The sequence below is a fragment of the Lepus europaeus genome, chromosome 11, assembly GCF_033115175.1.
Source record: "Lepus europaeus isolate LE1 chromosome 11, mLepTim1.pri, whole genome shotgun sequence".
Classification (NCBI taxonomy): domain Eukaryota; kingdom Metazoa; phylum Chordata; class Mammalia; order Lagomorpha; family Leporidae; genus Lepus; species Lepus europaeus.
In genome coordinates, this window is record NC_084837.1 from 89,117,001 (window position 1) to 89,144,583 (window position 27,583).

At 47.0% G+C, this 27,583-nt stretch overlaps 1 protein-coding gene across 1 annotated transcript in view; it reads left to right on the forward strand.

Moving 5' to 3' along the window:
- The window catches only part of IQCH (IQ motif containing H), a 218,024-nt gene that overhangs the window by 65,151 nt on the left and 125,290 nt on the right, over nt 1–27,583 (forward strand). The window contains exons 6-7 of the mRNA XM_062204812.1: nt 18,133–18,253; nt 20,673–20,801. Of these exons, the coding sequence (XP_062060796.1) occupies nt 18,133–18,253; nt 20,673–20,801 (250 nt within the window). The remainder of the gene's footprint in view (nt 1–18,132; nt 18,254–20,672; nt 20,802–27,583) is intronic.

The following is a 27,583-nucleotide window of genomic DNA, read 5'->3' on the forward strand; positions in this document are numbered from 1 at the left end:
TTTCTAATTTAACTTTTTTTTTTTTGACAGGCAGAGTGGATAGTGAGAGACAGAGACAGAGAGAAAGGTCTTCCTTTTTGCCGTTGGTTCACCCTCCAATGGCCGCTGTGGCTGATCCGAAGCCAGGAGCCAGGTGCTTCTCCTGGTCTCCCATGCGGGTGCAGGGCCCAAGCACTTGGGCCATCCTCCACTGCCTTCCCGGGCCATAGCAGAGAGCTGGCCTGGAAGAGAGGCAACCGGGACAGAATCCGGTGCCCCAACCGGGACTAGAACCCGGTGTGCCAGCGCCGCAAGGCGGAGGATTAGCCTGTTAAGCCACAGTGCTGGCCCCTAATTTAACTTTTAACTGCTAGTTGGGGTGGGAGGTGGTACTGTCTGTGCTTCCTCTCTAAATAATTATATTGTCCAGAAGATGAAAGAAACCTGGACTGGCATAAACAGGATGCATCAGGAGGAGAAAAGAAAGGAAAGAGGTGAGAAGGATTTGGGGGAGATTTCTTGGTAAGAAACCCTGCTTCCCTTATCTCTGCCTGAGCACCAATACCCAGGCCACTAGGAGCCACTGAGACCAGTAGAATCCTCCTTCCTCCTGGTAGGCTGGTGAGATGGCCGGCCGTGTGCCAAGATTGGATTCAGCTGGACCAGGATCCCACAGGAACTTGCCTGGGGACCTAACCACAGATGGTTCCTAAGAAGACTCTTCGCTGGGTTCCAAAATGCCCCTTTCCAGTTCTAACGTAAGATAGGGCAGCCCTTGTAGAAGGTTCTCAGGAGGGGTTTTAAAGTAAATGCAAGCAATGATCCAAGAAAACATTACGCCAGCATCCACTTCTCTACCCTTTGTAATGTGTGCTCTCTGCCTAACACTAGGTTAGTGTAACAAGGCCATAATTTGGCAGGTGTGGGTAGGGGTGTGACTTTTCCAGCAAAGGATCTTTGAACTGTAATCCTGTTACCTAGGGCATCACCATTTCATCCAAACGTGGAGATCCCAGCGGAAGTGCCTGCTTCCTGGATTCAGTCTTCTGTCTCCCCGTAGCTTCAGGTTTCAGGTGCAGAGCCCAGCCCTCACTAGAGGGCAAGACCGTCCTCCCGCAGCCTCCTTGTTCTAACCTTTCATGTGTGCAGCCCCCAGCTGTGCTTCTGCTCCAGGCACGTGCCAGCTGTTCAGGAAATACTGCGTATCTGCTGAACATTCCTGAGGGCTTCTCTGATTGGGCATCCAGTACATGTTACATGGATTATCTCATGTTTACAACAACCCTAAGAGGTGAACTACTAGTCCTGCTTTCATTTTACCTTGGGGAAATGGAGGCAAAAAAGTTAAATAAGCCTTGCCCAAAGTCGCACAGCTGAAACTCAAAGGGTTGAGTTCAAATTCAGCCAGTCTGACTTCCAAGCTGGCGTTCTTAATCCTTATTCTACACCACATTCCGGCTAACTTTCAGAGAGTGGTGGTTTTGACCTGAAGAGCAGCTGTGGGTTTTGTTTGTTTTTGTTTTTTAAGCAGAGAGACAGACAGATTGCCACAGCTCTCCCATCCACTATTTCATTACTCAAATGTCTGCAACAATGGGGCTGGGCACTCAGTCTGAATCTCCAACAAGGGTGGCAGGGACCCAGTTACTTGAACCAGTTACTGCTACCTCTTGGGTGCATACTAGTGGGAAGCTGGAGTTGGGAGCAGAGCTGGGACTCAAACCTAGGCCCTCCAATATGGGAAGCGGGTGTCCCAAGTGGCATCTTAACCACCGTGCCAAACTCTTGCCACAGAGCTGAGTTGTTTTTTTTTTTTAAACAGGCAGAGTTAGAGAGAGAGAGAGAGAGACAGAGAGAAAGGTCTTCCTTTCATTGGTTCACCCCCCAAATGGCTGCTACGGCCGATATGCTATGCCAATCCGAAGCCAGGAGCCAGGTGCTTCCTCCTGGTTTCCTATGCGGGTGCAGGGCCCAAGCACTCCACTTGGGCCATCCTCCACTGCCTTCCTGGGCCACAGCAGAGAGCTGGACTGGAAGAGGAGCAGCCAGGACAGAATCCGGCGCCCCAAGCGGGACTAGAACCTGAGGTGCCGGCCACAGGTGGAGGATTAGCCAAGTGAGCCACGGCACCGGCCAACAGAGCTGGTATTTTTAAGGTGGACAGCTTTCCAACTAGATTGTTAAGTCCCTTTGCAGGCAGGCCCCAGATGTCAGCTTCAAGCACAGTATGTGACCTGGTCAGAATTCAGTATAAATTTGCTGTTGGTTTGTGTGTATGTGCTTAATAATTGAACAGCAGTCTCTCTCTCACTCTCTCACATCAAAATGCACCTAGTAATATTATTAACATTTAAAACATTTTCTACATGAAGAAAACTCCAAAAGCCTTCAAAATTTTAATGAGTGATAAAATAGGCAAATAAATGAAAAGCTATATCATATTCCTTAAATGAAAAAATGTAATAAGCACGCCAGTTCTTCCCACATTAATCTTTCTATCTAATGCAATTCCAATCCAGATTCATATGGTTTTGATTTGGTTTGCATGAAATATTCATTCTTTTCCACTTGCCAGTGTTCATAACATGTTGAAGTGTAAGTGGGCAAAAAGCGTTATTGTTTTCCTAAAGAAGATTAATGAAGATGAACTTTTCCTACCATTTGCTAAAACATATGATGAGATTACAAATAATTACAATCACACTCTATGGCTAGAAAAATTAACAGATCAACAGACTAGCAGAGCAAGCACAGTTATGGATCTTTGCATAAACAATAACTTAGAATGTAAGAAAGGCAACACGGTGAATCAGTGGGAAAGGGAGGACGTGGGGCATGGATGGTGCTGAGTCACTTGGCAGACGATCTGGAAACAAAGCGTGAAGTTGAATCCTAACCTTGCGTCTCATACCAAAGACAACTCCATATGGATTAAATTAAAGTAGAATGTTAAGAAAGGAAAAAGGAAAGGAAAAAAAAATAAGTAAAGCATAAAAAGAGAACTGTTTTTTCAAGTTTCTCAAAGGGAGACTTTTGAAACACCATAACCTCAAACAACACTAACAGACCTCGTTAGGAGAATACTCGGCGTTTATATTGGGTTCCAGTTCTGGATCCATCACTAATTCCTGTGTCCTTCCGGGGCACGTCGCTCCTGCTGTCTTCCAGCTGTGCCCATCCTTAATGTGGATTCTGGTCGGATTCTTTCGTCTTCTGACCACCACGCATGACACATAAAACAGAAGAGCTGGCCAGGTCGAATTCTTTTCTACTCTGATTGCAGGGGGGATATTTCTCCGAATGTTAAAGTTTTCCATTTTCCACTTGCGCATGTAGCAGAGCATTTGCTGGGCACTCATTAGATACGTGACCCCATCCTAGACACTTTTATTCATCGCAACTTTTAATACTCAGCACACACCGGGGGCATCGTTACTCCCGAGATAAGAAGCCCAGGTTCTGGGGCTGGTGCTGTGGCATAGCAGGTAAAGCCCTGGCCTGCAGTGTTGGCATCCCATGTGGGTGTTGGCTCAAGTCCCGGCTGCTTCACTTCCAATCCAGCTCTCTGTTATGTCCTGGGAAAGCAGTGGAAGATGGCCCAAGTGCTTGAGCCCCTACACCTGCGAGGGAGAAGAAGCTCCAGGCTCCTGGCTTTGGATGGGCTCAGCTCCAGCCTTTGAGGCCATTTGGGGAGTGAACCAGCAGATGGAAGACCTCTCTCTCTCTCTCTGCCTCTGTAACTCTGCCTTTCAAATATATATATATGTGTATATATATGTGTATATATATATATATATATATACATTTAAAAAAAAAAAAAGCAGCAGTAGCAGTAGCAGCAGCAGCAGCTCAGGTTCCTATGGGTGTAACATACGCACCCAAGTCCTAGAATGACCAGGCAGCTCTGGGAGAATTTGGCGATGTATTTTCTTTTGAGAGTCTGATTCAGTGTCAGAACATTATCCTAAGGGAGATTGTGCAAAAAGGACACGCTCTCACTCGCGGCGTTACGATGAGCTAATTAAGGTCCCTGAAAAATGAGCTTCACCGCCAAGCTCACGTTGTGGCTCTGAAATGGACCTGGCCCGTCGCTGGTGCTGCTGCCTCATTGGCTGCGGTGAAGACACCTGGCCCGCGGGCGTGCGTGGCCTCCTTTCAGGCTTGCCCGCGCGCGCTGTCTGCAGACTCCGCGATACAGCACCGAAATGCCGGCAAAGCCCAGTGGAGTCGTTGAAGTCAGAGTCACAGCGCCGCTCAGGAAGGGATGCTGGATTAAATAAGCAGAGCCCCAGCCGCTCTGCAGCTGCGTGCCAAGCCCACTGCTGGGACGAGGTAAATGAGGACCAAACTTCATTTCACTGATGACCCCAGCCAGTATTTAAACAAAAAATGCCTGGAGACCGGCGTGCTGCTCCCTAACACGGGAGCGAAGAGCAGTAGCACAAGTGGTTACGACGAACGCCAGGCTCGCTGGCCGAGAGGACAGAGAAGCCGAGCATCCCAGCTCGTGTCCTCTCGTGGGCTCTCACTTGTATGCGTGCTCATTCTCGGACGAGATGTAACAGAGATGCAGGTGAAATGGGCGCTGCCTGATTATTCCCTAGGGATTCCTTTTTCCAGATGGAAATGTCTAGGAGTGGGTGTGTACTGGTTAGGGCGCTGGCTCAGGGGGCCAGTGCGGTGGCATGTGTACCAGGTAAAGCCACCGCCTGCAACGCTGGCTGCTCTGCTTCTGGCCTGGGAAAAGCAGCGCAGGATGGACCAAGTGCTTGGGCCCCTGCCACCCACATGGGAGACCAGGAAAAAGCTCCTGGTTTGTGGCCCAGCCCTGGCCGTTGGGGCCATCTGGGGAGTAAACCAGCAGATGGAAGATACATCTCTCTCTGTCTCCCCCCCTCTCTCTGTAACTTAAAAAAAAAAAGATGCTGGCTCAGATGCCCACGTCCTAGAACAGAGTGCCTGAGTTCAAGTCCGGGCTCTGATTTGCACTATGGGAGGCAGCAGGTGACAACTCAGCAGGGTCCCCCCCACCCAGGTGGAAGACCAGACTGACTTCTAAGGTCCCTGATTCAGCCCAGCCCATCTCGGCCACTGTGGACACTCGGGGAGTGAACCAGCAGATAGGAGTACGCTCGCTCCCTCTCCAATCAATCAATGTTTAAAAGTGCCATCAGGATGCTGTAAATAAATACTATTAAATGTAGAAAGAAAAAATAGCAGCAAGAAATCATGGATTTTTGTCAGCCTAATCCATCAGCAAATCCCAAGTCCAGCGCTGCAGGCTTCTCGGAAGGAAGTTTTGTGTATACTTATCACTTTCAGCTTCGCAGAGAGCGCCCACATTAGCACATTGTAACAGGAAACCCGTTAGCTATGCATTAATCCTTGATCCTTCCTCCGCTCCCAGGATGTATTCCCAGGAATGTTGGCTCCTTGGGATGTTAAAGTTCCATGCAATGCAGTACTCCACGGTCCCATAATAATGTTGGGAAACAGGGTCCGGGGAGCCAGGCTGACGGACCCTGCAGGGCCCTAGCCCATCGCCTTGGCAGTCCCGGGGCGGGGGTTGGGGTGTGGATGCAGACTGCAATGCTGCCCAGCCTGCCCCACATCCCTTTCAGCAGAGCGGCTCTCCGTGCTAAGTCTCGCGTTAAGTGCTGGATTTTATTATCGCTGTTTTTAAATGGAAAGCGTTCCAGATGACATTCCCTGCTTTCCCTCCGTGGTCACATTTTTACTGGAAGTTACTGTTGGGAATAAACGCGGCTGGGCTGTGTGGTGCGCTGCCCCGTGAGGCCTCACTGCGGCCGGCTGTGCGTCAGAAAGGTGCTTCCCCTGCCATCTGCCCGGGGACTCTGCCGTCACCACGTTCTGTCTCTGTTGAGGATCTTGTGGTCACTTTCGCTGCTCACCACTCATTTATCATCCTAAGAGCCCTTCCAGCCAAGACCAGAGTGTGTGCCCTTTCTCTCTCTCCCTCCCTCCCTTCCTCCCTTCTTCTATCCATTCCCCCTCCCCCCTCTTACCCGCCTCTTTCCCCGACTCTTTCTTCTTTTTTCTTTTTTAAATATTTATTTTATTTACTCGAAAGGCAGAGTTACAGAGGGAAGTAGAGCCAGGAGAGAGAGATCTTCCATTCACTGGCTCACTCCCCAGATGGTTGCAATGGCAGGAGCTGAGCCAATCTGAAGCCAGGAGCCAGGAGCTTCTTCCGGGTCTCCCATGCAGGTTCAGGGACCCAAGGACGTGGGTCATCTTCCACTGCTTTCCCAGGCCATAGCAGAGAGCTGGATCGGAAGTGGAGCAGCCAGGACTTGAACCGGTGCCCATATGGGATGCTGGCACTGCAGGCTGGGGCTGTAACCCGCTGTGCCATAGTGCCGCCCCTCTTTCTTCTTTTTTCTAAAAGTCCTTCCTGTCCTTCTGCTTTGGTGACAGTGTCTCTTTCCTCTCACAGAAGCAGACAACGTGTCTTCTCTGGGTTACCCAGTCAGCCAATCCCTCCCCATGCAGTTTTGCTTCTGTTCACAGTTACAAACGTCTCATAGTTCCATTTGCATATTCACAGCTATATTCTATTCTATACAATTAAGAGCCCCAAATATCCAAACAGTGGGGAAGAGCCTGTCTATCTTAAGGCTTTCTAATCCTGTCTTTAACATTTCTGTCTCTCAGTCAAGGGATTCCTGAAGGCTTTGCATTTGCATTTCTTTTTTGCAAACCTGTTTTTTATTTTTTATTGCTAGCATCACATGTTTATCGATCTTCCTTGTGTAATTCCCTTTTGCACAACAGTTAGACTACTTGATAGGTACAGGGCTATTTGGATTTTCTGTCTCATCTTCTGTCAGTTTTGTTAGAGTGCATATTTCAAGGACTTTGCAGTTTCATCACATTGGCAAATGCATTGGCATAAACTTGCCAAAATATTCTCATATTATCTTGTTTTATTTATCTATTTCAGAGGCAGGCAGACAGACGCAGAGATAGAGAATGCTGACATTTTTTGGTTCGCTTCCCAGATACTCACAATAACCCCTGGCTGAAACCAAAGCAGGAAGCTGGGAACATGAGCCAGGTCTCCAGTGTGGGTAGCAGGAACCCAATTACTCAGACCATTGCCACTGCCTCCCAGGGTCTGCACTGGCACTGGCTGGAAGCTGAGTCAGCCGCTGCAGCCGGATACTGGGATGGGGGGTGCAGGTGTCTTAGCTGCTAGGCCAAGTGCCCGACTCTGTCTTTGCAGATTATGTTTGTAGGAGACATAATCTGCTGCAAGTGTATTCAATGGGTTTTTCATTTTATACATTTTACTTTCGGTTCTGGAATTCCATTTGTTTCTTTCAAAATACTTTTTATTCCTCTGGCAAGATTTTCCATCTTTTAAATCATTGTCATCATGTTTTCCTTTAAGGTCCTTAAAATATGTGTTAACAGAAGCCTTAAGGTCCTTGTCTGCTAATTCTAACTTCTGTGTCATCTTGTGATCTCTTTCTATTAACTAGTTTCTCTCCTGACAGTGGGCTAGCTTTTCCTGTTATTTTGTTTATACAATAACTTTGATTGTTATGTTCATTTTAAATGATGTGTTGTCAAGACTTTTATTTTTTTTTTTGTTGGCCTTCATAAAGAGGGTTATGGAAGCCATTTTTTCTTTCCTCCCTTTCTTTTCCCTTTAAATTAATTATTTGAAAAGCAGAGAGAGAGAGAGAGACAAAGAGACATCTGCTCAGTTTTTTAAAACCTTTAACTGTTGCACATTTGTTAGATTCCTTAGGATCTTCCTGGTATTTATGTGGCTCAGAGGTCAACCCAGCCTTGAGTTACAAAACTTGAAGCCACCGCCCCACTCTTTGCAGCTTCCTAATTTCTGGAATTCTCCCTCGTTTTCAGCCTTTATGACACACACGAACTCCATCCTCTGACTCCACAAGCCAATTAGACTGTGGCTTCCTTCTTGAATGGTAGCCACTCTGCATCCCACAGACCACGAAGTTCTTCTAGGCGAGAAGTCACACACACACAAACCTCTTCTAGATCAGCTCCCCTTGACTTCTGTGTGCTTTCAGTCTCTCTCGGGACCCCTGCATGGCTGTTTGTGCACTTCAGGGAAGTTAGTTGGTCATAAGCTACCCCACCATGACCAGCAGGGTACTTAGGTTGATGTTCGGTCTAAGCATTGTATCAATTCTGTCAAAAAGGAAAATATTTGCTTTGATGTCCGTGTTAGTCGCTCCTTCCCTGTAAATCTTAAGTGGTTTTAAGAAGCCAAAAAACAAACAAAAATTATTTTTCTCTAGTCCTTCTTCAAATGAGATCAGACAGAATTAGACGAGTCCTGAGTTATGAAATGCTTTCAGAATAGTGTACAAATACTTGCTGTAAATATAGTAAGAGAAGCCCAACAAAAGCTACACGGACTCAGAGGAGGAAGAGGTCAGAGGTGATTTCTTAAAGATTACTTCTACACTCATTGTTTAAGGGTGACAGCAGAGCCTAGAGAAGCAGAATATTCTAGAAGGAACAGTATGAGCAACACAGGGGGTGGGAGGTTGAAGACCCAAGTCTTACCGATTGCAGTCGTAAGTGTAATTTATAACTTAAAATCAACATTACAAGTTCATGGTGTGAACCTGCTGCTATAATAACAACATAGGGAGTCTGATAGAAACCAATCTTGAAAGAAAACAGCCAGATGTAAAAGAGTATAAACTGCAGTAGCCCATTTAGGTAAAGTGGAAAAGCAGGAAAGCAGTGGACAGAATCCAGACCGGTGAGCACCTGTGGGTGAGGGCAGGGACTGGAGAGGGCCTCCCAGGGTGCTCGTCATGCCCTGCCTCTTGCTTGGAAGATGGTGCCTCACGTTGTTCACACGTGAAAATCTATCCTGCTCCTCGTGTGGTGACCTGGCTGTTTGTACCTCCTAAGGAATAAATGTTACACGTCAGTAAAGTGTGTGCGTGTGGAAAAATAATAGTTTCTAGTGTGAGAAAAAAGAATCACCATATATTGTTAATTCTTTATAGTAGCCTTACAGAAGGATAGCAATGCTGAGTCTTCTGCGTGATGAGATTATATAAATTCAAAATACCAGGATATAAAATAGCAATAATAAAGTATGCACAAGGTTTGCAAGAATGTGGGTGTCATCAAATTAAAAAAAAAAAAAGGAAACAAAATTTCATGTTTGTCATTCGGAGCCAATTAAAGATATATTTGACACTAAGATCAGAGAAGCACTACTTAAATCTGTAAATACACCCTCTGTCATTTAGGATATGAGTTCAGCGAATGTGACAGTAGCAGTCGGTCAAACACGACCAGGGTTAATGTTCCTTCATGTGACAATTTGAATGGCGGTTTGTGGCTAATATGGCAGCAATATAGTGTCAGGTGCATGCCCCACAGTGTCAGGTGCGTGCACACCTTCCGTCTACTGTTCTCTGAGCAGGCCGTTTTCCATACTGTGATCTAGGGTGGCTGCTCAGTCCCCACCATCATGTCTGTATTCACACCAGGGCCGTCACTGTGGTTCCTCTACCCCTTGGCCAGAACTCTGTCCCAAAGCCACGTGACACTGTGAGGGAGGCTGGGAAATGTAGGGTCCCGCATTCTAAGTCCCGTCTTGGAAGCTGTGTGGGTGCCCTAGTTATCTTCCCTTCCTGGTCTCTAGTTTCCCCATCCACACTGTTGGGAGAAGATTGGGGCAGTGTTGCTCCATGTGGTTGTGCAGGCTGTGCACAATTTTAAAAAATGCACCAGGCAGAAGATTTAGGGGGCAGAGCAGAGAGGCGCAGCATGGCTCCTATCCTGGTCTCTCCCTACCCTGAGAAGTTCTCACAAATCATCAAATTATTGGGATTCTCAGGAAGACTACAAAGTCTGGGGAGTAAGTCTTCTTGAGTAAGGAGGTGTAGACAAAAACGGCGATACTGGACAGGAATTGGTGGGCCACGTTCCTCCCCAGAGAAGTGAAATCCGCAGGACTCCACCCAAATGTCCTAAGGACCCTAGGGGCAGGCTTGGGAGGGCTGATCCCCTCCTCGGGAAGCAGAGAGAGCCACATTTTCACAACGTCAGCGGAGGGAACAGAGCCTAAATGCTTTCACAGACACCTGCTGAGCGGAGGCTCCCCCAGCCCAGCCTACCGGCAGCAGAAAACAGAAGACCCAGTTCTCCCATGTGGAAAATGTGAGGGAAAAATCTGGAGAGAAAGCCAACTGGCACCAGGGACCGGGGGGTGGGGGCAGAATGCCTGGCCAGAGCTACCCAGGATGCACTAGGAGAAAAGAAATGATGTGGTCACCGTGCTGAGTGCCCGTGACCACTGCATTCTCTCCATGTCGTGACTTCCCTGGGGGAGCAGGGAGACTCAGCGCTGCAAGCAACAGAATTAAAAAAAAAAAAACTCAAGGAACAGAAGGAATTTTTCTCGCAATTTCTTCATATTATAGCACAGCTTGATAAGAACATAAATTAAGTGAAACTAGAGCTCACTCGGGAGGACAGAAGAGCAGAATGAGATAAAGAGGGGGATTGCAGACACGAGGAAGCAGAGTCGAATACAAAATACTTTATGGAACTAATAAATAAAGTATAAATAGAATGGAACAGACACTGCTGCATATAGAGACACTGACACGGGGAAAGCACTGTACACACAGTGTGTGCAGAGGAGGAAGACAAAGGAAATCAAGCTAGTAGGGAGGCAGAGTAGTTTGGTACAGGTTAAACTGCTGTCACAGATCCAAAGATGTAGTGATCTGTGGCCACGTGGAAGACCTGGATGGGGCTCCTGGCTCTTGGCTTTGGTCTGGCTCAGCTCTGGCTATTGTGGCCATTTGGGGAGTGAACCTGCAGATGGAAGACCTCTGTCCCTCTTTCTCTCCATCTCTCTTTAACTCTGCCTTTAAGTATATATATATACTGAGATAAACCCCTTTATATATATATATATATATATATATATAAAGGGGTTTATCTCAGTCACAAAACAGTCCCCAGGTGAGATGTCTCTGACTGGCAGGAAAGCTCTGTTACTCTCAGTCATCCAGAATGTGGTTCTTTCCATCTTGCGGCACCACCATCTCCTCATCCCAGGGATGCCAGGGCATTGTCATTCTCAAGCAGGAAGCTTGCTCCCCCCCACCCTCGCATTCAGTCCGTAGGAAGGGTCAGGACAGCCAGGGCCAGCTGTGCCCGCCTCTTACTGCCCCACATTCGGTCCCGTGACCACATTTAGCCACAGGCGATCCTGGGAAATGTAATCTGTACGTGGACAGCCATGTTCCCAGCTAACATGGAGATGTCCTGTTTGAGAAGGAACAGGAGAAACCGAATAGTTTGTTATCACAATATGAAAGATAAAGATGAACCAGTGTTTACGGATGCCTGGTGTCCCTCAGAGAACCCGACACACGAAAAGATCTATCCAGTGACAAAATATTAGAAAAATTTCCTGAAGAAAGAACTGAATCGGCCAGTGGAAAGAAAACACTGAATCCGGCAAGAGTTTGATTTAGACTTTGGAACAGAAGTCTCTCCTAGTTACATACTTGAATTTCAGAGATAAAGAATGTATCAGACACCCAGTCAGTGAGAATGCAAATCATCTACAAGGTTTAAAATATTAGACTAGCATCAGATTTCGCAACAACAAGCCTCGTCTGAGAAGACAATGGTGCAATGTCTACAAAGCCTTGAGAATGGAAAGGATGACCCCAGGGCCGGTGCTGTGGCATAGCGGGTAAGCCCGCCACCTGTAGCACTGGCATCCCATGTGGGTGCTGGTTGGCATTCCAGCTGCTCCACTCCCCATCCAACTCTCTGCTATGGCCTAGGAAAGCAGTGGAAGATGGCCCATGTCCTTCGGTCCCCACACGCACGAGGGAAATCTGGAAGAAGCTCCCGGCTCCTGGCTTCGGATCAGCTCAGCTCTTGCCATTGTGGCCATCTGGAGAGTGATCCAGCAGGTGGAAGACCTCTCTCTCTGTCCTTCTCTCTCTCTGTAACTCTACCTCTCAAACAAATAAATAAAATCTTTCAAAAAAAAAAAGAAAGGATGACCCCAGGTATGCTTCAGGCACAGAGGTTCGGGGAAGCTAAGTCCCATGAACACTTGTTGGAAAGAGCAGTTTGAGAACCAAAGCCAGCCTATTGGCAAGTGTGCATTTATAGAACTATTAAACAGGACTATACAAAAAGAATAACCAAAAGTTGGGAGGGAAGGGGGAGAAGATGGGAGTAGCAGGAGAGTTCTGATGTCCCTGGGGCTCAGTGGGTTAAGCCACAGCCTGTGATGCAGGCATCCCCTATAAAAGTGCCAGTTCAAGTCTCGGCTGCTCTGCTTCTGATCCAGCTCCCTGCTAATGCACCTGGGAAAGCAGCAGAGGATGGCCTAAGTGCTTGGGCCCCTGCTGTCCTTTTGGGGACAAGGATGGAGTTCCAGATTCCCGGGTTAGGCCTGTACCTGCCCTGGCCTTTGTGGTCATTTGGGGAGTGAACCAGCAGATGGAAGATCCCTTTTTCTCTGTCTTCCTTCCCTCTCTGACACTCTGCTTTTCCAATAAATAAAACTTTTAAAAAATTATTTATTGGAAAGGCAGAGTGACAGAGAGGCAGATGCAGAGAGAGAGAGAGAGAGAGAGAGAGAGAGAGAGAGAGAGATCTTCCATCTGGTGGTTCACTCCCTAATTGGCTGCAGCAGTTGGAGTTGCACCAATCCGAAGCCAGGAGCCAGGGGCTTCTTCCAGGTCTACCACGCGGGTACAGGGGTCCATAACATACAGCCTAAGAATTGGCCACCCTTTTTTGTAATTGAAGTTTCAGTGAACACAGTGTATCTATCAGTCCATTTCTGTTGCCATAACAAACGCCATAAATGAGGTGGCTTTCACACGAGGAAATTTATTTCTCATAGTTTTTCAGACCGGGAAGTCCAAGATCAAGGCCGTGGTGGATTCCACGTGTGGTGAGCACCTGCCTTCTGGTGGTCACAGGTGGCACCTTCTCGCTGTGTTCTCTCACAGCGGAAGGGCCAAGGCTGCTCTCTGGGACTTCTCTCCTAGGAAACTGTATTGGCCTTCGTGTCCTGATCTCTCCCAAAGCCTTCACCTCCTGATATCATCTGTGAGTCTTACGGAGCACGAACACCCGGACCACAGCACACGGCTTCATCCGTTTGTTTACGCTTTGCTTATGCTTGCACTCGGGCCTCAGCAGAGCCCACACCCCTCAAATGCTTACTACCCGGCCCTTCAGGAAAAAATTCTCCAGCCCTTGCAGAGAAATCTTTTTTAACCCAGAAGAATTTTGGTGGTTAAAAAACAAACAACTTATTTGTGGTTTAATAGTTTGTTGGGTTTATGGGCCGGCGCCGTGGCTCAACAGGCTAATCCTCCGCCTTGCGGCGCCGGCACACCGGGTTCTAGTCCTGGTCGGGGCGCCAGATTCTGTCCCGGTTGCCCCTCTTCCAGGCCAGCTCTCTGCTATGGCCCGGGAGTGCAGTGGAGGATGGCCCAAGTGCTTGGGTCCTGCACCCCATGGGATACCAGGAGAAGCACCTGGCTCCTGGCTTCGGATCAGTGCAGTGCACCGGCCACAGCGGCCATTGGAGGGTGAACCAATGGCAAAGGAAGACCTTTCTCTCTGTCTCTCTCTCTCACTGTCCACACTGCCTGTCAAAAATTAAAAAAAAAAAAATAGTTTGTTGGGTTTAATTTGGCCTTTTTTCCTCCTATTAATTCATGTCAAATTACATTCAGTAATGCAATCCTAGGTTTTTAAAGATTTATTTATTTGAGAGGTGGAGTTACAGAGAGAGAGAGAGACAGAGAGAGAGAGTGAGAGGTCTTCCACTGCCTGGTTCACTCTCCAAATGGCCACAGCAGCCAGAGCTGGGCTGATCCAAAGCCAGGAGCCAGGAGCTTCTTCCAGCTTCTGTGGGTGCAGGGGCCCAAGCAACTGCGCCATTTTCTACTGCTTTCCCAGGCCATAGCAGAGAGCTAGATTGGAAAAGGAGTAGCCAGGACACGAACCGGTGCCCATAAGGCTTGCCGGCACTGCAGATAGAGGCTTAATCTACTATGCCACAGCACAGGCCCCTGTAATCCCATTTTTATAAAGTGATATATCAATCATTCTAAAGATATTGGAGATGTTGGGTTATCTAATAATATTTGACTTCTTCAACTTTCATCTTCGTGTGTTTTGGCGTTGTATGGAATCTTTATAATGAACATCTGTCATCTTTACCAGAATAATAAAATAGATAGGGTTTTCTTTTTGAAAACATGGGAAGCAAATATGCCAAGATAAGAATAATGTTTCATTCTGGCCATCAGGAATATGAATACTGTTTTCTTCTGTAAGTTTACAGGTATATGTTTGTAACCTTCTTTTTTAAAGATTCATTTTATTTGAAGGACAGAGTTAAAGAGAGAGGCAGAGAGAGAGGTCTTCCATCTGCTGGTTCACTCCCCAAATGGCTGCAACGGCTAGAGCTGAGCCAATCAGAAGCCAGGAGCCAGGAGCCTCCTCTGGGTTTCCCACATGGGTGCAGGGGCCCAAGGACCAGGGCCATCCTCTGCTGCTTTCCCAGGTGCATTAGCAGGGAGCTGGATCAGAAGTGGAGCAGCCAGGACTCGAACCAGTGCCCATATGGGATGCCAGTGATGCAGGCCAGGCTTTAACCCACTGTGCCACAGGGCAGACTGCTATGTTTGTAATTAAAAAAAAAAAAAAAACAAAACTATCATAGAGGGTTGAGGCTTAAAGTGAAAAATCTCTGAGTTATAGTTTTGAAAATAGAAATGAGGGGTCAGAAATAAAGGACATTGTCCGATTTATAATCCAATATTTCAGATGACTTTATTATACGGTATTTTACATTACACAATAGAGACTACAAAGCATGGCTCCTGAGTCAAACACAGTAAAAAGTGTGCCTTGAGCAGCCAGAGCGTGTGATGACTGAACTTGTCAGGCAGTCAGCAGTTTCCTTCATTTGCCTACATCTCAAACTCCCTCTCCAATCTCGTCCCCTTGGCCTGTGCTACACACTCCCTTACCCCACCATGTGAGAATGCCTCCCCTTTGGTGACTCCTTCATGTGTTGCTATGCAGTTGGATCTGTTCCCCCATCCCACCATTCTTTGTGCTTATAATTGCATCCTCTTCTCCGCTTGCTATATTTCAATGCTTCCTTAAAGATGCAATTTAAGTAGCAACCTTGGCTGCACAGGAGAATCACCTGGGAAGCTTTATAAAAACGCTGAAGCCCAGGCCCCAGCCCAGCCATTCAGATTTAATTGCCCAAGGCTGGGGCCCAGGCAGCAGTGTTTTTCAACAGCTCCCTGAGTGGTTCCAATAGAGATCAGAGCTCAGAGTCTCGGCGAAGCGTTGTGCAACACCAGCAGGCAGAGTTAATGACTCCCTCTTCTGCACTCCCACTGCTCGTGAAATTTAACGCTCATCGTGTTAAAGTTAGTGTTAGATAATAAATGCTCAGTAAATGCTGAAGGGCGTCAGATTCCTGCTCGCTCTGACCAAGGGTGTGCAGAGGTGATTACCGTCCGGTGGTTTTATTTTCTGTGAACTGTAACACTCCCCTCTATGCCCACCTCCCCCGCCCCACATGCACAGGCACACACACACAGTCCTCACCACAGTCATCGGGTCAGTGACGTTGTGTAGCAGATGCAACTCAAAGAATTAAAGGGAGTCTTGTTAGGAATGTGCTGAACACTCCTGACGGGCCGTCCCCACGTGTCCTCCTCTGTGCGCCGTTTTATGTTGGACCCTGCCACTTTTCACTTTCAAGAGCAGGTTGGCAGGTGCTCTTTGTCAAAGGCGTTCAGAAAATCCAGATAAATTATGTTCCATGTCCCCAAACGGCAAACCCACATGTTGCGTCACCACAGTGCTTGACGATATTATTTAAGTCGAATCGTTTCTCCCAATCTACCTTTGCCTGGCCGACTCCGATATCAGTCAGAGGCGTGGAGCCCCTGCCGGCTCCGAGGCTGGAGGTCCTCGGCCTCGTGCACGCCATCCCTGCAGTCCAGGCCTCGCGGTGATCGTCTCAGCCTCCCTGATGGCGGCGAGACCCTGGAGCTACCCCGGTGTGGGGTTGAGGAGAGAGGAAGGGGGCTGGGGATAAGAGCAGACCGAGGGAGGCCGGCAAGACTGGGCAGCCCCTGCGCATGCATCTCTTCTGCTCATCGCTAGCCAATAGCATCTTCTCTTTCCCTTCTGACTTACCTGGGAGGAAAGAGATTGCCTTTCCTGCCTACTCTTTCCCATTATACATACCGTTTCTAGGAGTAGCCATTAGGCACAGTGGTGAAGACACCTCTTGGCACACCTGCATCCCAGAGCGGCGTGCCTGGTTCCCGGTTCGAGTCCTGGCTCCTCTGCTTCCCATGCAGCTTCCTGCTAATGTGAGCTCTGGGGCGCGGCGGGTGAGGACTCAAGTACTTAGGCCCCCGCGGGCTCCTAGCCTGGCCCTTGTCGATGTCCGGGGAAGTGAACCAGCGGGTGGAAGATCTCATCTGTCTCAGTAGCACTCTGCCTTCAGATAAATAGTCTTTTTAAAAATTAAATAAATGAAAGAAATGTCCAGGGGCTGCCGCTCTGGTGTAGAGGACTAAGCCTCGGCCTGCGGCGCCGGCATCCCATTTGGACACCAGTTCAAGTCCCAGCTGCTCCTAATCTGATCCAGCTCTCTGCTATGGCCTGGGAAAGCAATAGAAGATGGTCCGAGTGCTTGGGCCCCAGCACCTGCATGAGAGACCTGGAAGAAGCTCCAGGCTCCTGGCTTGGGATCGGCTCAACTCCAGCTGCTGCAGCCATCTGGGGAGTAAACCAGCAGATAGAAGACCTTCCTGTCTGTCTGTCTCTCTCTCTCTCTCTGTAATTCTCTCTCTCAAATAAGTAATAAAAATATTGAAAAAAAGAGATGTTGAAAAGAAATACGATTTCGATGTTTATTTGTTTACTGAGCATCATCGAAGGCTTTGGCATCCATGGAGCAATGGCTGCTTTAGTTCCCTTTGTCACCTCCTGGTTTGGGGTGGGGCTAAGACTGTTCACACAGAGATTCTCAGCCAGCAGAGGCTGATTTCATAAGGTGACTCCCCACCCCCACACCCAGGGTTGAGATGGTCCTTTTGTTTTTCTCGAGGGTCACCTTGACCTTACTGGGGAGCAAGGTGTGGTACAACTGAGTGCAGTGGTAAATCCCGTGTGTGTACCATCAGATTGATTTCAAAACTGAAGTCTGTGTACACGAATCTTCTAACCTTTCTGTCTCGAGTTCTTTATGAGTTAAGTAGCAAACCATTACCTAGTTCCCTTGGAAGTCATGCAAATTAATTAATGTTTGGAAAATGACTTGAACATTTAAATCAGTCTATAAATACCAAAAAGCAGCATTTACCCTGCTGAGAGGGCCCAGGTAATTTATAATCTCCTATAACAAAGGTAAAAATAGTGTTCTTGGGCTATACAATTAAATGTGATTTATATGCAATGCGTATCATCTTTAAAATCTAGAAAGCATTTAATAGAAGCAATTCATATTTCATAACTTTAATAAAGGCATTCTATGACTGTAGGAAAAGTAATTATCTACTTTAACTGATCTAGATATTGTGTCTTTAAGTGTTTCCGAGATTGGTAGAGGAGTATACTTCAAATTCACCTTTAACCTGTTTATACTGACTGATAGGTATCTGTAAATTATCCCAATTTATTTTTTCACCCTCAAAACTCTAATATTTGTTTCCTGGGAAATTTGCCTATACCAAACTTTGCTGTATTCAAAACCTCCTCCGTCAAGATTTAGCACTTTTATATTGTAGTCATTAAAATTGAACAAAATCTTAATAGTTCCCTTATTAACTACTGTACTGACTTTGCATGGTGGAAATCACAACATGTTAATTGGATTTAATTAACTATTTTAAATTACACAAAATCCTGACAGTAGACAATAGCACAGGGTACTCATGAGCAATAAAATTGGAGCCAATATTGCTACTTTATTAAAACTTAATGAAACTATTCATAATCTTATTTATTGTTTACAAGAAGAAAACTGTGTTCATTGTGAAGGCAAACATGTCTGTTGAAAACAAATGCTTGATCACACAGGTGAAGGTTCAGAAGCTAGTGAAAGGGTCCACCATCTCCAGCCTCACCGTTCTGCCGTCTTCTCACCGCATGGATCCCTACTTCACCCCCGTACCAGTCTTGCAAAAGGACGCCAGCAAAGGTTGGTGGCTTGGGAGCTGCTGAGCGTGCTTGGGGCGGGGAAGGAGAGAGCTCTGCGCTGGGGGGGTGGGGGGGTTGACCTGAGTCTGAACTCTGGATCAGCCACCCATGGCTCCTGGGTGACCTCAGCCGACTCAGGTCCTCACTCTGAGTTTCCTCCCCGAGACCTCAGAAGGTTGTGCCAGATGACCCCAAGTCCCCCCCCACGCCTGGAGTCCAACGTTCTATGAGCTTTGGACTGATTTCAGCATTGGTGTTGTGTCTTAAAAGTATTATTGTTTATGTGCTCCTGTTAGAATTTATGAAGCTTCTGAGCAGATCTTTTTGAGGCTAGTCAAATAGCACTGTGAAAACATTTATTTTGCAACAGGCATTTAGCAGTGGTTAAGTTGCCGCTTGGGACCCACGTTCCATATGGGACTGCCTGGTTCGAATTCCAGCTCCTCCACTTTCAATCCAGCTTCCTGTTGTTGTGCAGCCTGGGGGGCAGCAGGTGATGGCTCAAGGACTTGGGTCCCTGCCACCCATGTGAGAAATCCAGATGGAATTTTGAGCTCTCGGCTTTGCCCTGGCCCAGCCCCATCTGTTGTGAGCATTTGGGGAATCAGCAGATGGAAGATTCTCTCTCTGTCTCTTTCAAAATAAGTAAAAGTTAAATAAACATTTATTTTAATTTACTATTATGCAGAAATATGAAGCTACAATGAATATAATTAGCATTTACACTATGCATATCTTAGTCTAAATTCTAGTCTTGTAGAACCAGCGAATTTCTAGTTTTTAATATTCGCGATGCCTTGAACCATATCCAGCACTTTGTAGATGTTTAACGTGGGGCTGAATGAATAAACAGATGAAGGAGTAGGGGAGCAGATGACTAAGACCTGAATGTCCTAAGTGCGACCCTCTTTACTTCTCCTCACTACCTAGTTTTCCTATAGCCTTCTCCCCTTTTGATCCAAATAAATCCCCCCCAATTATTCACAAAAGAAGGCTGGTCTCATTGGGTTTGGCCTGTTTGTTTACACTGGTGTGGCAAGAATATTAATTCACCACCTCAAGTTTGTTTGGCTGAAGTTTTCACAAGAGTCAGATTCCACTGTTGAAATCCTCTATTATGTGCTCTCCCAAGGTTAGGAACTCAAGGAACCCTGTGGTCCCTGTGGTCCAGATAGACAAAGACTAAAGGGTGAATCCCTCCCCTCTAGAGGTCCTCCAAAGACCCTAAGATCCTTGGGCCTACAGGATGTGACCTTTTTTTTTTAAAAAATATTTATTTATTTGAAAGTCAGAGTTACACAGAGAGAGAAGGAGAGGCAGAGAGAGAAGTCTTCCATCCGATGGTTCACTCCCCAATTGGCCACAACGGCCGGAGCTGCACCGATCCGAAGCCAGGAACCAGGAGGTTCCTCCGGGTCTCCCATACAGGTTCAGGGGCCCAAGGACTTGGGCCATCCTCCACTGCTTTTCCAGGCCATAGTGTTACCAGTGAATGGCAGGGTTCTTGTCTTCGTGCCAGAAAGAATTCAGGCATGAGACAGAGAGTAGTGGAAAGTAAAATAGCAAGGTTTATTAGGGCAGGGACATCCGTAAGAATGGATGGGCACCTCTCCAGACAGAACCAGAGAGAGCGCACCGAGTCGCTCAGACTGGGGGAGAGCGAGGTTACATGGCTGAGTGGAGAGAATACACCTGGGTAGGCCAGGCGGGCGGCTCAGCAGAGAGGCAGGGGGCTGAGCGTGCAATCCGGTTGAGGCCGGGGAGGGGGGTTTATCGGGATGACTTTGAGATGCATATGATGGACCTAGATGTCAACTCTTTAGGCCTTTATGTCACACACACATAAGCTCATATCTGACTTCCTACCTAACAATAGCAGAGAGCTGGATCGGAGGTGGAGTAGCCAGGACTGGAACCGGTGCCCATATGGGATGCTGGCCCTGCAGGTGGTGGCTTCACCCGCTACACCACAGCGCTGGCCCGAGGGCATGGTTTCAAGCACACAGATTTTCTTTCTTTCAGAACAAATCATCTCCTTAGTTATTAAGAATATGTGCCTGATTTCTCTGAATTTAAAAAGGAATAACAATATTACCAATGATTGAAAGTGTCATAAGTATAAAGAAGTTTTAGTTTGCCTTGAAATTATATTTCTACCTTAAAATGAAATTACCTTCATGCAATTTTATTTCAGATTATGGATATTGGAAATGACATTTTCTTTTCCTTGGGTTAGACTATTAAGCTTAAATGAACGTGCACTGTAGCCATTTTTTTTTCATGCAAAGGATTAAGGAACTAGGTGTACCCTTGCAAGTGAGATGATGACTGGAGTGAGCTTCTCTTGCAAAATTTATAGAGCTCTTGCTTTGTGGAATTGCTTGGAGTTAAACTCATATTCTGCTCACCTTCCTTTTTAGGGATTTTAAGTATGCTAGAACGAGGACTGATTCCCCCCACGGCGAGGATCACCTTTCAGAACCCGCCCGTGATACCCAGAGCAGCCCGTCTGCATAAGTTTGATGAACCACGTAAGATCCCAGCTGCAGGTAAGAGCTCCTGCCTTGATGCCTCGCTGAGGACACACCAAAATGACCTCCCCGTCCTGCCCCAACACCAGATCTAGCCTTCTGGTAGCCAGCTTTTACCCTCAGTTATAGGACAAGATCAGAGTTCTAATCATCCCGAGCTTCACCCTCACTGAATAAAGGAACTTCAGTGTGGTTTGTGAAATACATACTGGTGTGTGTGTGTGTGTGTGTTAGACGGGTATTTTCAGGGAGCTGGCAGCTTGGTTGGGGGAAACAAGATAGCAGCTTGTATATGTAATAAAGGATACATAAGAATACAAAGTAGCATAGACTAAGCACCAGATGGCTGTCATACTTGAGTGCCATAGGCACTTTGCTGAGGGATGAGATGAATAGAAGGCAACTGCGGCTCAATAGGCTAATCCTCCGCCTTGTGGCGCCGGCACACTGGGTTCTAGTCCCGGTTGGGGCACTGATCCTGTCCCGGTTGCCCCTCTTCCAGGCCAGCTCTCTGCTGTGGCCCGGGAGTGCAGTGGAGGATGGCCCAAGTGCTTGGGCCCTGCACCCCATGGGAGACCAGGATAAGTACCTGGCTCCTGCCATCGTATCAGCGCGGTGCGCCGGCCACAGTGCACCAGCGGCAAAAAAGGAAGACCTTTCTCTCTGTCTCTCTCACTGTCCACTCTGCCGGTCAAAAAAAAAAAAAAAAAAAAAAAAAAAAAAAAAAAAAAAGAAGAGGCAGGACAAAACAGGGCGTTACAGAAAAGCAGCAATCTGGGGATCTGGGGGCTAATTCCAGAGCCTGGGGCAATCCATGGCCCTCCTCTGGCCCTCAGCCTTCCCGGGTATCAGATGAGGAGTTTGGGCTAAATTAGTTTCTCTGTTCAACAACATGGGGTGAACACTTGCTTACCCAAGGTAGCCTTTAGACGCTGAGATCCAACAGAGAATAAGTCAGATCACATTCCTGCTTGCAGAGTGCTCGTGGTCAGTCCAGTGGGAGACCCAGGTGATAACCAGGAAGAAAAAATGAGGATGTCAGCTAATGATAAAACGCCAGAAACAACACAATAGGGGATGGAGAGTGATCCGACGGAGCTGACTCGCTCAGGAGGGCAGGGTCAGAGAATGTCTCAGAAGCCACAGGAGGCTTGAGCTGAGGTCCGCGTGATAAGAAGGAGTCAGGCATGGAAAGATCTAGAGAAGAACATTCTGGACATAGAACAGGACAAGGAGAAAGGCTCTGAGGACTGAGGAGGCAATCAGCAAGAAGGCCAGACCAGGAGCCGAGGAGGAGAGGAGGCCGGGGAGGCGGACCGCAGGAAGCAGGCCGGAGCAGAGGCTGTGGGGTGTCCCCCCAGGGACAGTGCAGTGGTGGGCATGGTCAGCCTGACCAGCAGCCATGTTGCCCAGGCTTCCTTATGGACGGTGGTGCCATATGACCAGCTGCTGGACCATGAGCTGCAAGTAGAAATGAAGACAGGAAGTTGTGGGCTGTGTCCTTAAGAGAAAAGGGACAACTTCTCCTTTGTCCTCTCTCTCCATTTCACATTTTTTTCTTGCCCTGGCTAGCTGAGATGCAGATGTGATAGCCTGAACTGGGCAGGCACTTTGGAGCCAGAGATGGAAGTCCATGTTGCGTCCGACACAGCTGTCCGGCCAACTCGGGACCATGCGTGAGAGAAAGAAGCTCACTTCACTTAAACTATTTGCTAAGATCTTTCTTTTTAAACATCCTTGATTATCTCAGAACCAGCATGGCAGCCCTCCAAACCATGGTGAGGAGTTAGGTGCGATCCTAACTACACGAGAACCCACCAGAAAGTCTAAACTAGAGGAGGAGGTGATGCGGTGTGTGTTTGAGTAGGACCATCGGACCGCTTTGCAGTTAGTGAATCCTAAGGGCAGCGTGAGTAGAAGCAAGATGCCAGCTGCGAGCTATTGCAGTGAGCATGTGAGAGAGGATGTGGATCTAAGTGGAGAGAAAGGGAAGTGAACAAATCCAGGGTGCGTTTGGAGCCGTCGTCCTGAGGACTGGTTGATGGGTAGGGAGGGCGAGCAGTGCATCACGGATAAACACATGTGGATGATTGTGTATGGACGTGCCCTAATTCTGTACCCATTCTTTGATGGGAATTTCAGTGGTTTAGACTATAAGGATATTAGGAGAAATACGACTGTGGACATTCTACATCTTTTAATGCCATCTCTATGTGCATTTATATTGGATACTGTCAAAGAGTGAAACTGCTTAGTCATAGGGAACACATATGCGTGGATTTCATAGACACTACCGAGTGATTTTCCACACTGGTCATATTGATTGATCTTCCCACTAGTGGTATGTGAAAGATCCAGGACATTCATTTTGTTAACACTTGATATTTCCGTTTTTTAAAATTTCAGCCATCCTGAAGAATCTATTGTGTTCTCTCTTCATGAGTTTAATCCTTTTCACCTGATAACCACCAGAGTTAAGTGCTTTTTATATGTGTTTTTATCATTTGAGTTTCCCCTTTTCTAAAATAATTTGTCTTTAACCACTTCTTTATTGCATTTTTTAGTGACATATAGGAATTATCTATATATTCCAGATATTAATCTTTTATAGGTTGTATGTGTTGCAAATATTTTTTTCTACTCTGTGGCTTGGCATTTCACCCTCTTGTTGGCAGTCTTTTTAAAAATTAAACATTTGATTTTGAGATGATTCATATGAAGGTATTGAAAAATAACACAGAGCAAAATATTCTGTAGCAAAACTGCAGAATAACGATACAGCCAAGACCCAGAGCATCTGTGTCACCACAAGGATTCCTATTGTCCTTCGATGGCTACACCCACTCCCCAGCAACCCACACCCCCTTCCCTCCATTTCCACAATTTTGTTATTTCAGCTGTGTTATGTAAGTGGTACAGTGATTAGCTTTTTCAGACTGGCTCTTCTCATTCAGCCCGATTCTCTGGAGGGTCACCCAGACCGTAGATTGTATCGACAGTTTGTTCCTTTCTCTTGCCGAGTGTCCCACGTTGCAGTCCTACCATGGTTGTTAGAGCCTTCATCTGTTTAAGGACATACATAGGGGCAGTTTCCAGTCCGGGGCCTTGTTCATCAAGCTGCTGTAAACATTTGTGCACAGGGCTTTGTGTGAACGTGAGTTCCTGCTCTTTAGAAAAAATGCCCAGGAGTGTAATTGTTGGGTCTTGTGATAGGTGCATGTTTATCTCACATCAGACAGGTTTTTGTTTCAGTTGTCAAATACAATTTAGAAAGCTCAGGAGGGAGAGGAATATCCATTGCTGCTTTTTTTTTTTTTTTTTTTTTTTTTGGACAGAGTGGATAGTGAGAGAGAGAAAGAGAGAAAGGTCTTCCTTTTTGCCGTTGGTTCACCCTCCAATGGCCGCTGCGGCTGGCGCATTGTGCTGATCCGAAGCCAGGAGCCAGGTGCTTCTCCTGGTCTCCCATGGGGTGCAGGGCCCAAGCACTTGGGCCATCCTCCACTGTGCTCCCGGGCCACAGCAGAGAGCTGGACTGGAAGAGGGGCAACCGGGACAGAATCCGGCGCCCCAACCGGGACTAGAACCCGGTGTGCTGGCGTCGCAAGGCGGAGGATTAGCCTGTTAAGCCACGGCGCTGGCCTATCCATTGCTTTTACTCATATTTTTGCTTATAATCTTCTTTTCTTTCTTTCTAGTGTTCCCAGGGTCCTTCTTTTACCATTTCCTTCCTGTATGGAGAATTGCATTTAGCCATTTTTTCCTAGAGTCAGTAGACTAATGCCAGTGCCTGGAGTTCCCCCTTCTTTCCTGCAGGGCATTCTCCCTGACTAGAGGTTCTGGGTCCATAGCTCTTTTCTTTCAGGACTTGAAGAGAAGTCGGGCCGCTTCCTTCTGGCCGTGTGGTTTGTGCTGAGAAACGCGCCGTTGTGGGGACGGTCTCCCCCCAGCAGGTAGGGTGTCCCACTTCTCTTGCTGGTTTCATTGCTCCCCACTCTGTCTTTAGTTTTCAGAAGTCCGACTGTGATTCATCTTGAGGTGGATCCACGTGGGTCGATTTTGCTTCAGTTTGGCTCAGATCTTGAACCTGAATGGTTTTCTTTTGCCAAATTTGGCAAGATTTCAGCCGTTACTTCTTGGGGTACTTTTCCGCCCCTGCCCTCTACCTCCCATGTGTCGGAGACGACCATGATGGCAGCGTTATTAGAGTGTTTGCTACAATCCCACAGGTCCTTGAGATCCTGTTCACTTTTTTCCAGTCTGGTTTTCCTGTGTTGTTCCAACTGGGTGACTTCTATTTATTCAGTGTTTTAGTTCACTGATTCCTCTCTAATTTATTCCATTGTTAAGATCATCCACTGCATTTTGTATTTGCATTAGTGTATTTTTCAGTCCTAAAATTTCCGTTTTGTTCCTCTTTATGTACAGCCATGTGCCATATAATGACATTTCATTCAATGCTGAACTGTGTATCCTCCCCTCCTCGCTGGCTCCTCCCCCCTTTCCCTCCTCTTCTTTTTTTTTCACCACACTTTATTTATTTATTTTTTTTAATCAGACAGAAATCTTCCATCCACTGGCTCAATTCCTGAATACCTGCACCATCTAGGGCTGGGCCAGACGGAAGCCAGGAGCTGGGACCTCCATCCCAGGTCTCCCACGTGGATGGCAGGGGGGGACCGCACTACCTGGGCCATCACTGCTGCTTCCCAAGGTGCACATGAGCAGGGAGCTGCCATCAGGAGCAGAGCTGGGGCTCAAAGCCAGACTTCAGTATGGGGTGTGGGCGTCCATGGTCTCAACCACTAAGCCAAACTCCCCCTCCTCAGGACTTTTAATATACAAACCATGACTAGCTCAGGGATCATGTAAACCCATAGTTTGCTAATCCTTGCTCTAGGGAAAGATTATTAGCAGTGTGTTGTGGCTTCATGTCCTCTATAAAAGTGAAATATATGACAAAAATAATACAAAAGGTGGAAATAACAGATCAGCCGTATGTGGTTACAAAATCCTTATGCTATACATGAAGTAATATCACTTGAAAGTACACTGGTTAATTGAAAGATGTTTTGCATATCCTGAGCAACCATTAAAATAGTTTTAAAGGGGTTGGCACTGTGGCTTAGCAGGTAAAACTGCTGCCTGCTGTGTTGGCAGCATTCCATATGGGCGCTGATTTGAGTCCCAGCTGCTCCACTTCGGATCCAGCTCTCTGCTATGGCCTGGGAAAGCAATGGAGGATGGCCCAAGTCCTTGGGCTCCTATACCTGCATGGGAGACCTGGAGGAAGCTCCTGGCTCCTGGCTTCGGAGTGGCCCAGCTCCGGCTGTTGCGGTCATCTGGGGAATGAACCAGCAGATGGAAGACCTCTCTCTCTCTCTCTCTCTCTCTCTCTCTCTCTCTCTCTCTACCTCTGCCTTTCTGTAACTCTGCCTTTCAAATAAATAAATAAATCTTAAAACAAATAAGATAGTTTTAAAATATATTTAAATAATAATCCAACACTTGAAATAAAATGGAATAGGTAAAAAAACAAAACAAAACAAACAAAAAAAACAAACTAATGTAGTCCAAAAGCAGATCGGAAAGGAGGGGGAAAGCTTAAAGAAAACAGAACAGATAGAAAAGAGAACAAGAAGTCGGGTTTTAATGCGGCCGTATCTGTGACACAGGGCAGCCTTCACTTTGCAGGACAGCATGGGGCCACACGGATAACTGTGCAAGCAGAAACCATGCCAAGTGATTTTAATAACCCGTGGAGAAATTAGTCATCTCATTACCTTTAAAATTTTTTTCAAAATATTAAAAACTCTCTCTTCCTCTTCATTATAAATATGTACGGCAATGAGAAATAATAAGTATGACCTGTAATTAAAAACATTGAGAATTAATGTATTTTCTTTGTAATGGAAAAGCAACTTGTCAAGAATAGTTGGGCCAGTGCTTACCTTTTTCTTCTTATCATGCAACTGACGGCATGGACTACGGAGCTTTACCGTGGCTTGGTGAATTGCCTACCTCCTCCTAGTTTAAATCAGCTCCCGCCGTTTTATCCTTGCCTGCAACGTCACGAAGTATCTCCATGTGTGACACTGTCCTAGCCTCACATCCTCCGGAGCATGTTCGTCCGCTATCACAACCACTTTCCTCACGTGTGCCAATAAATCAACCTTACCTAACTTCCCCTGGCTTCACCGGAGTCTTTCAAGTAGTGGTGGTGTCAGCATTTCCACAGTCAGCTCTTTCTTCACTTTGAAAGTACCACCAGCTTTCATTCTTTTGTGATACTTTCAACTTTATTAACGATTCTTTGAATCATCCATTTTTGTTAAAAAAAAAAAAAAAGTCATGCCGACTTATCACTGGGAGACCTAAAGGCAATACCACTACGTTTCTTTTCCAGTCTGTGCACAGACTCAAAAACAAATGTGCAGTGACCAATCACTGACACACTACAGAGACATATACTGGTTAAAATAGAAGCGGGCGTTGGGCTGGCGCCAGGGCTCACTAGGCTAATCCTCTGCTTTGCGGCGCCGGCACCCCGGGTTCTAGTCCTGGTCAGGGCGCCACATCAGAGTGCCTGGTTGGAGTCCCAGCTCCGCTCCTGATTTTCCAGCTTCCTGCTAATGCACACCCTGGAGGCAGCAGGTGATGGCTCAGCTAGCTGGGTCTCTGCCACTGACATGGGAGACGCAGATGGGGTTCTCAGCTCCTGGCCAGACTGGTCTCATGTGTGTGCTTCTTAATATGATGTGACGAAGGAGGAGCTTCACTCGTGTGCGATCCCGTCTGTAATA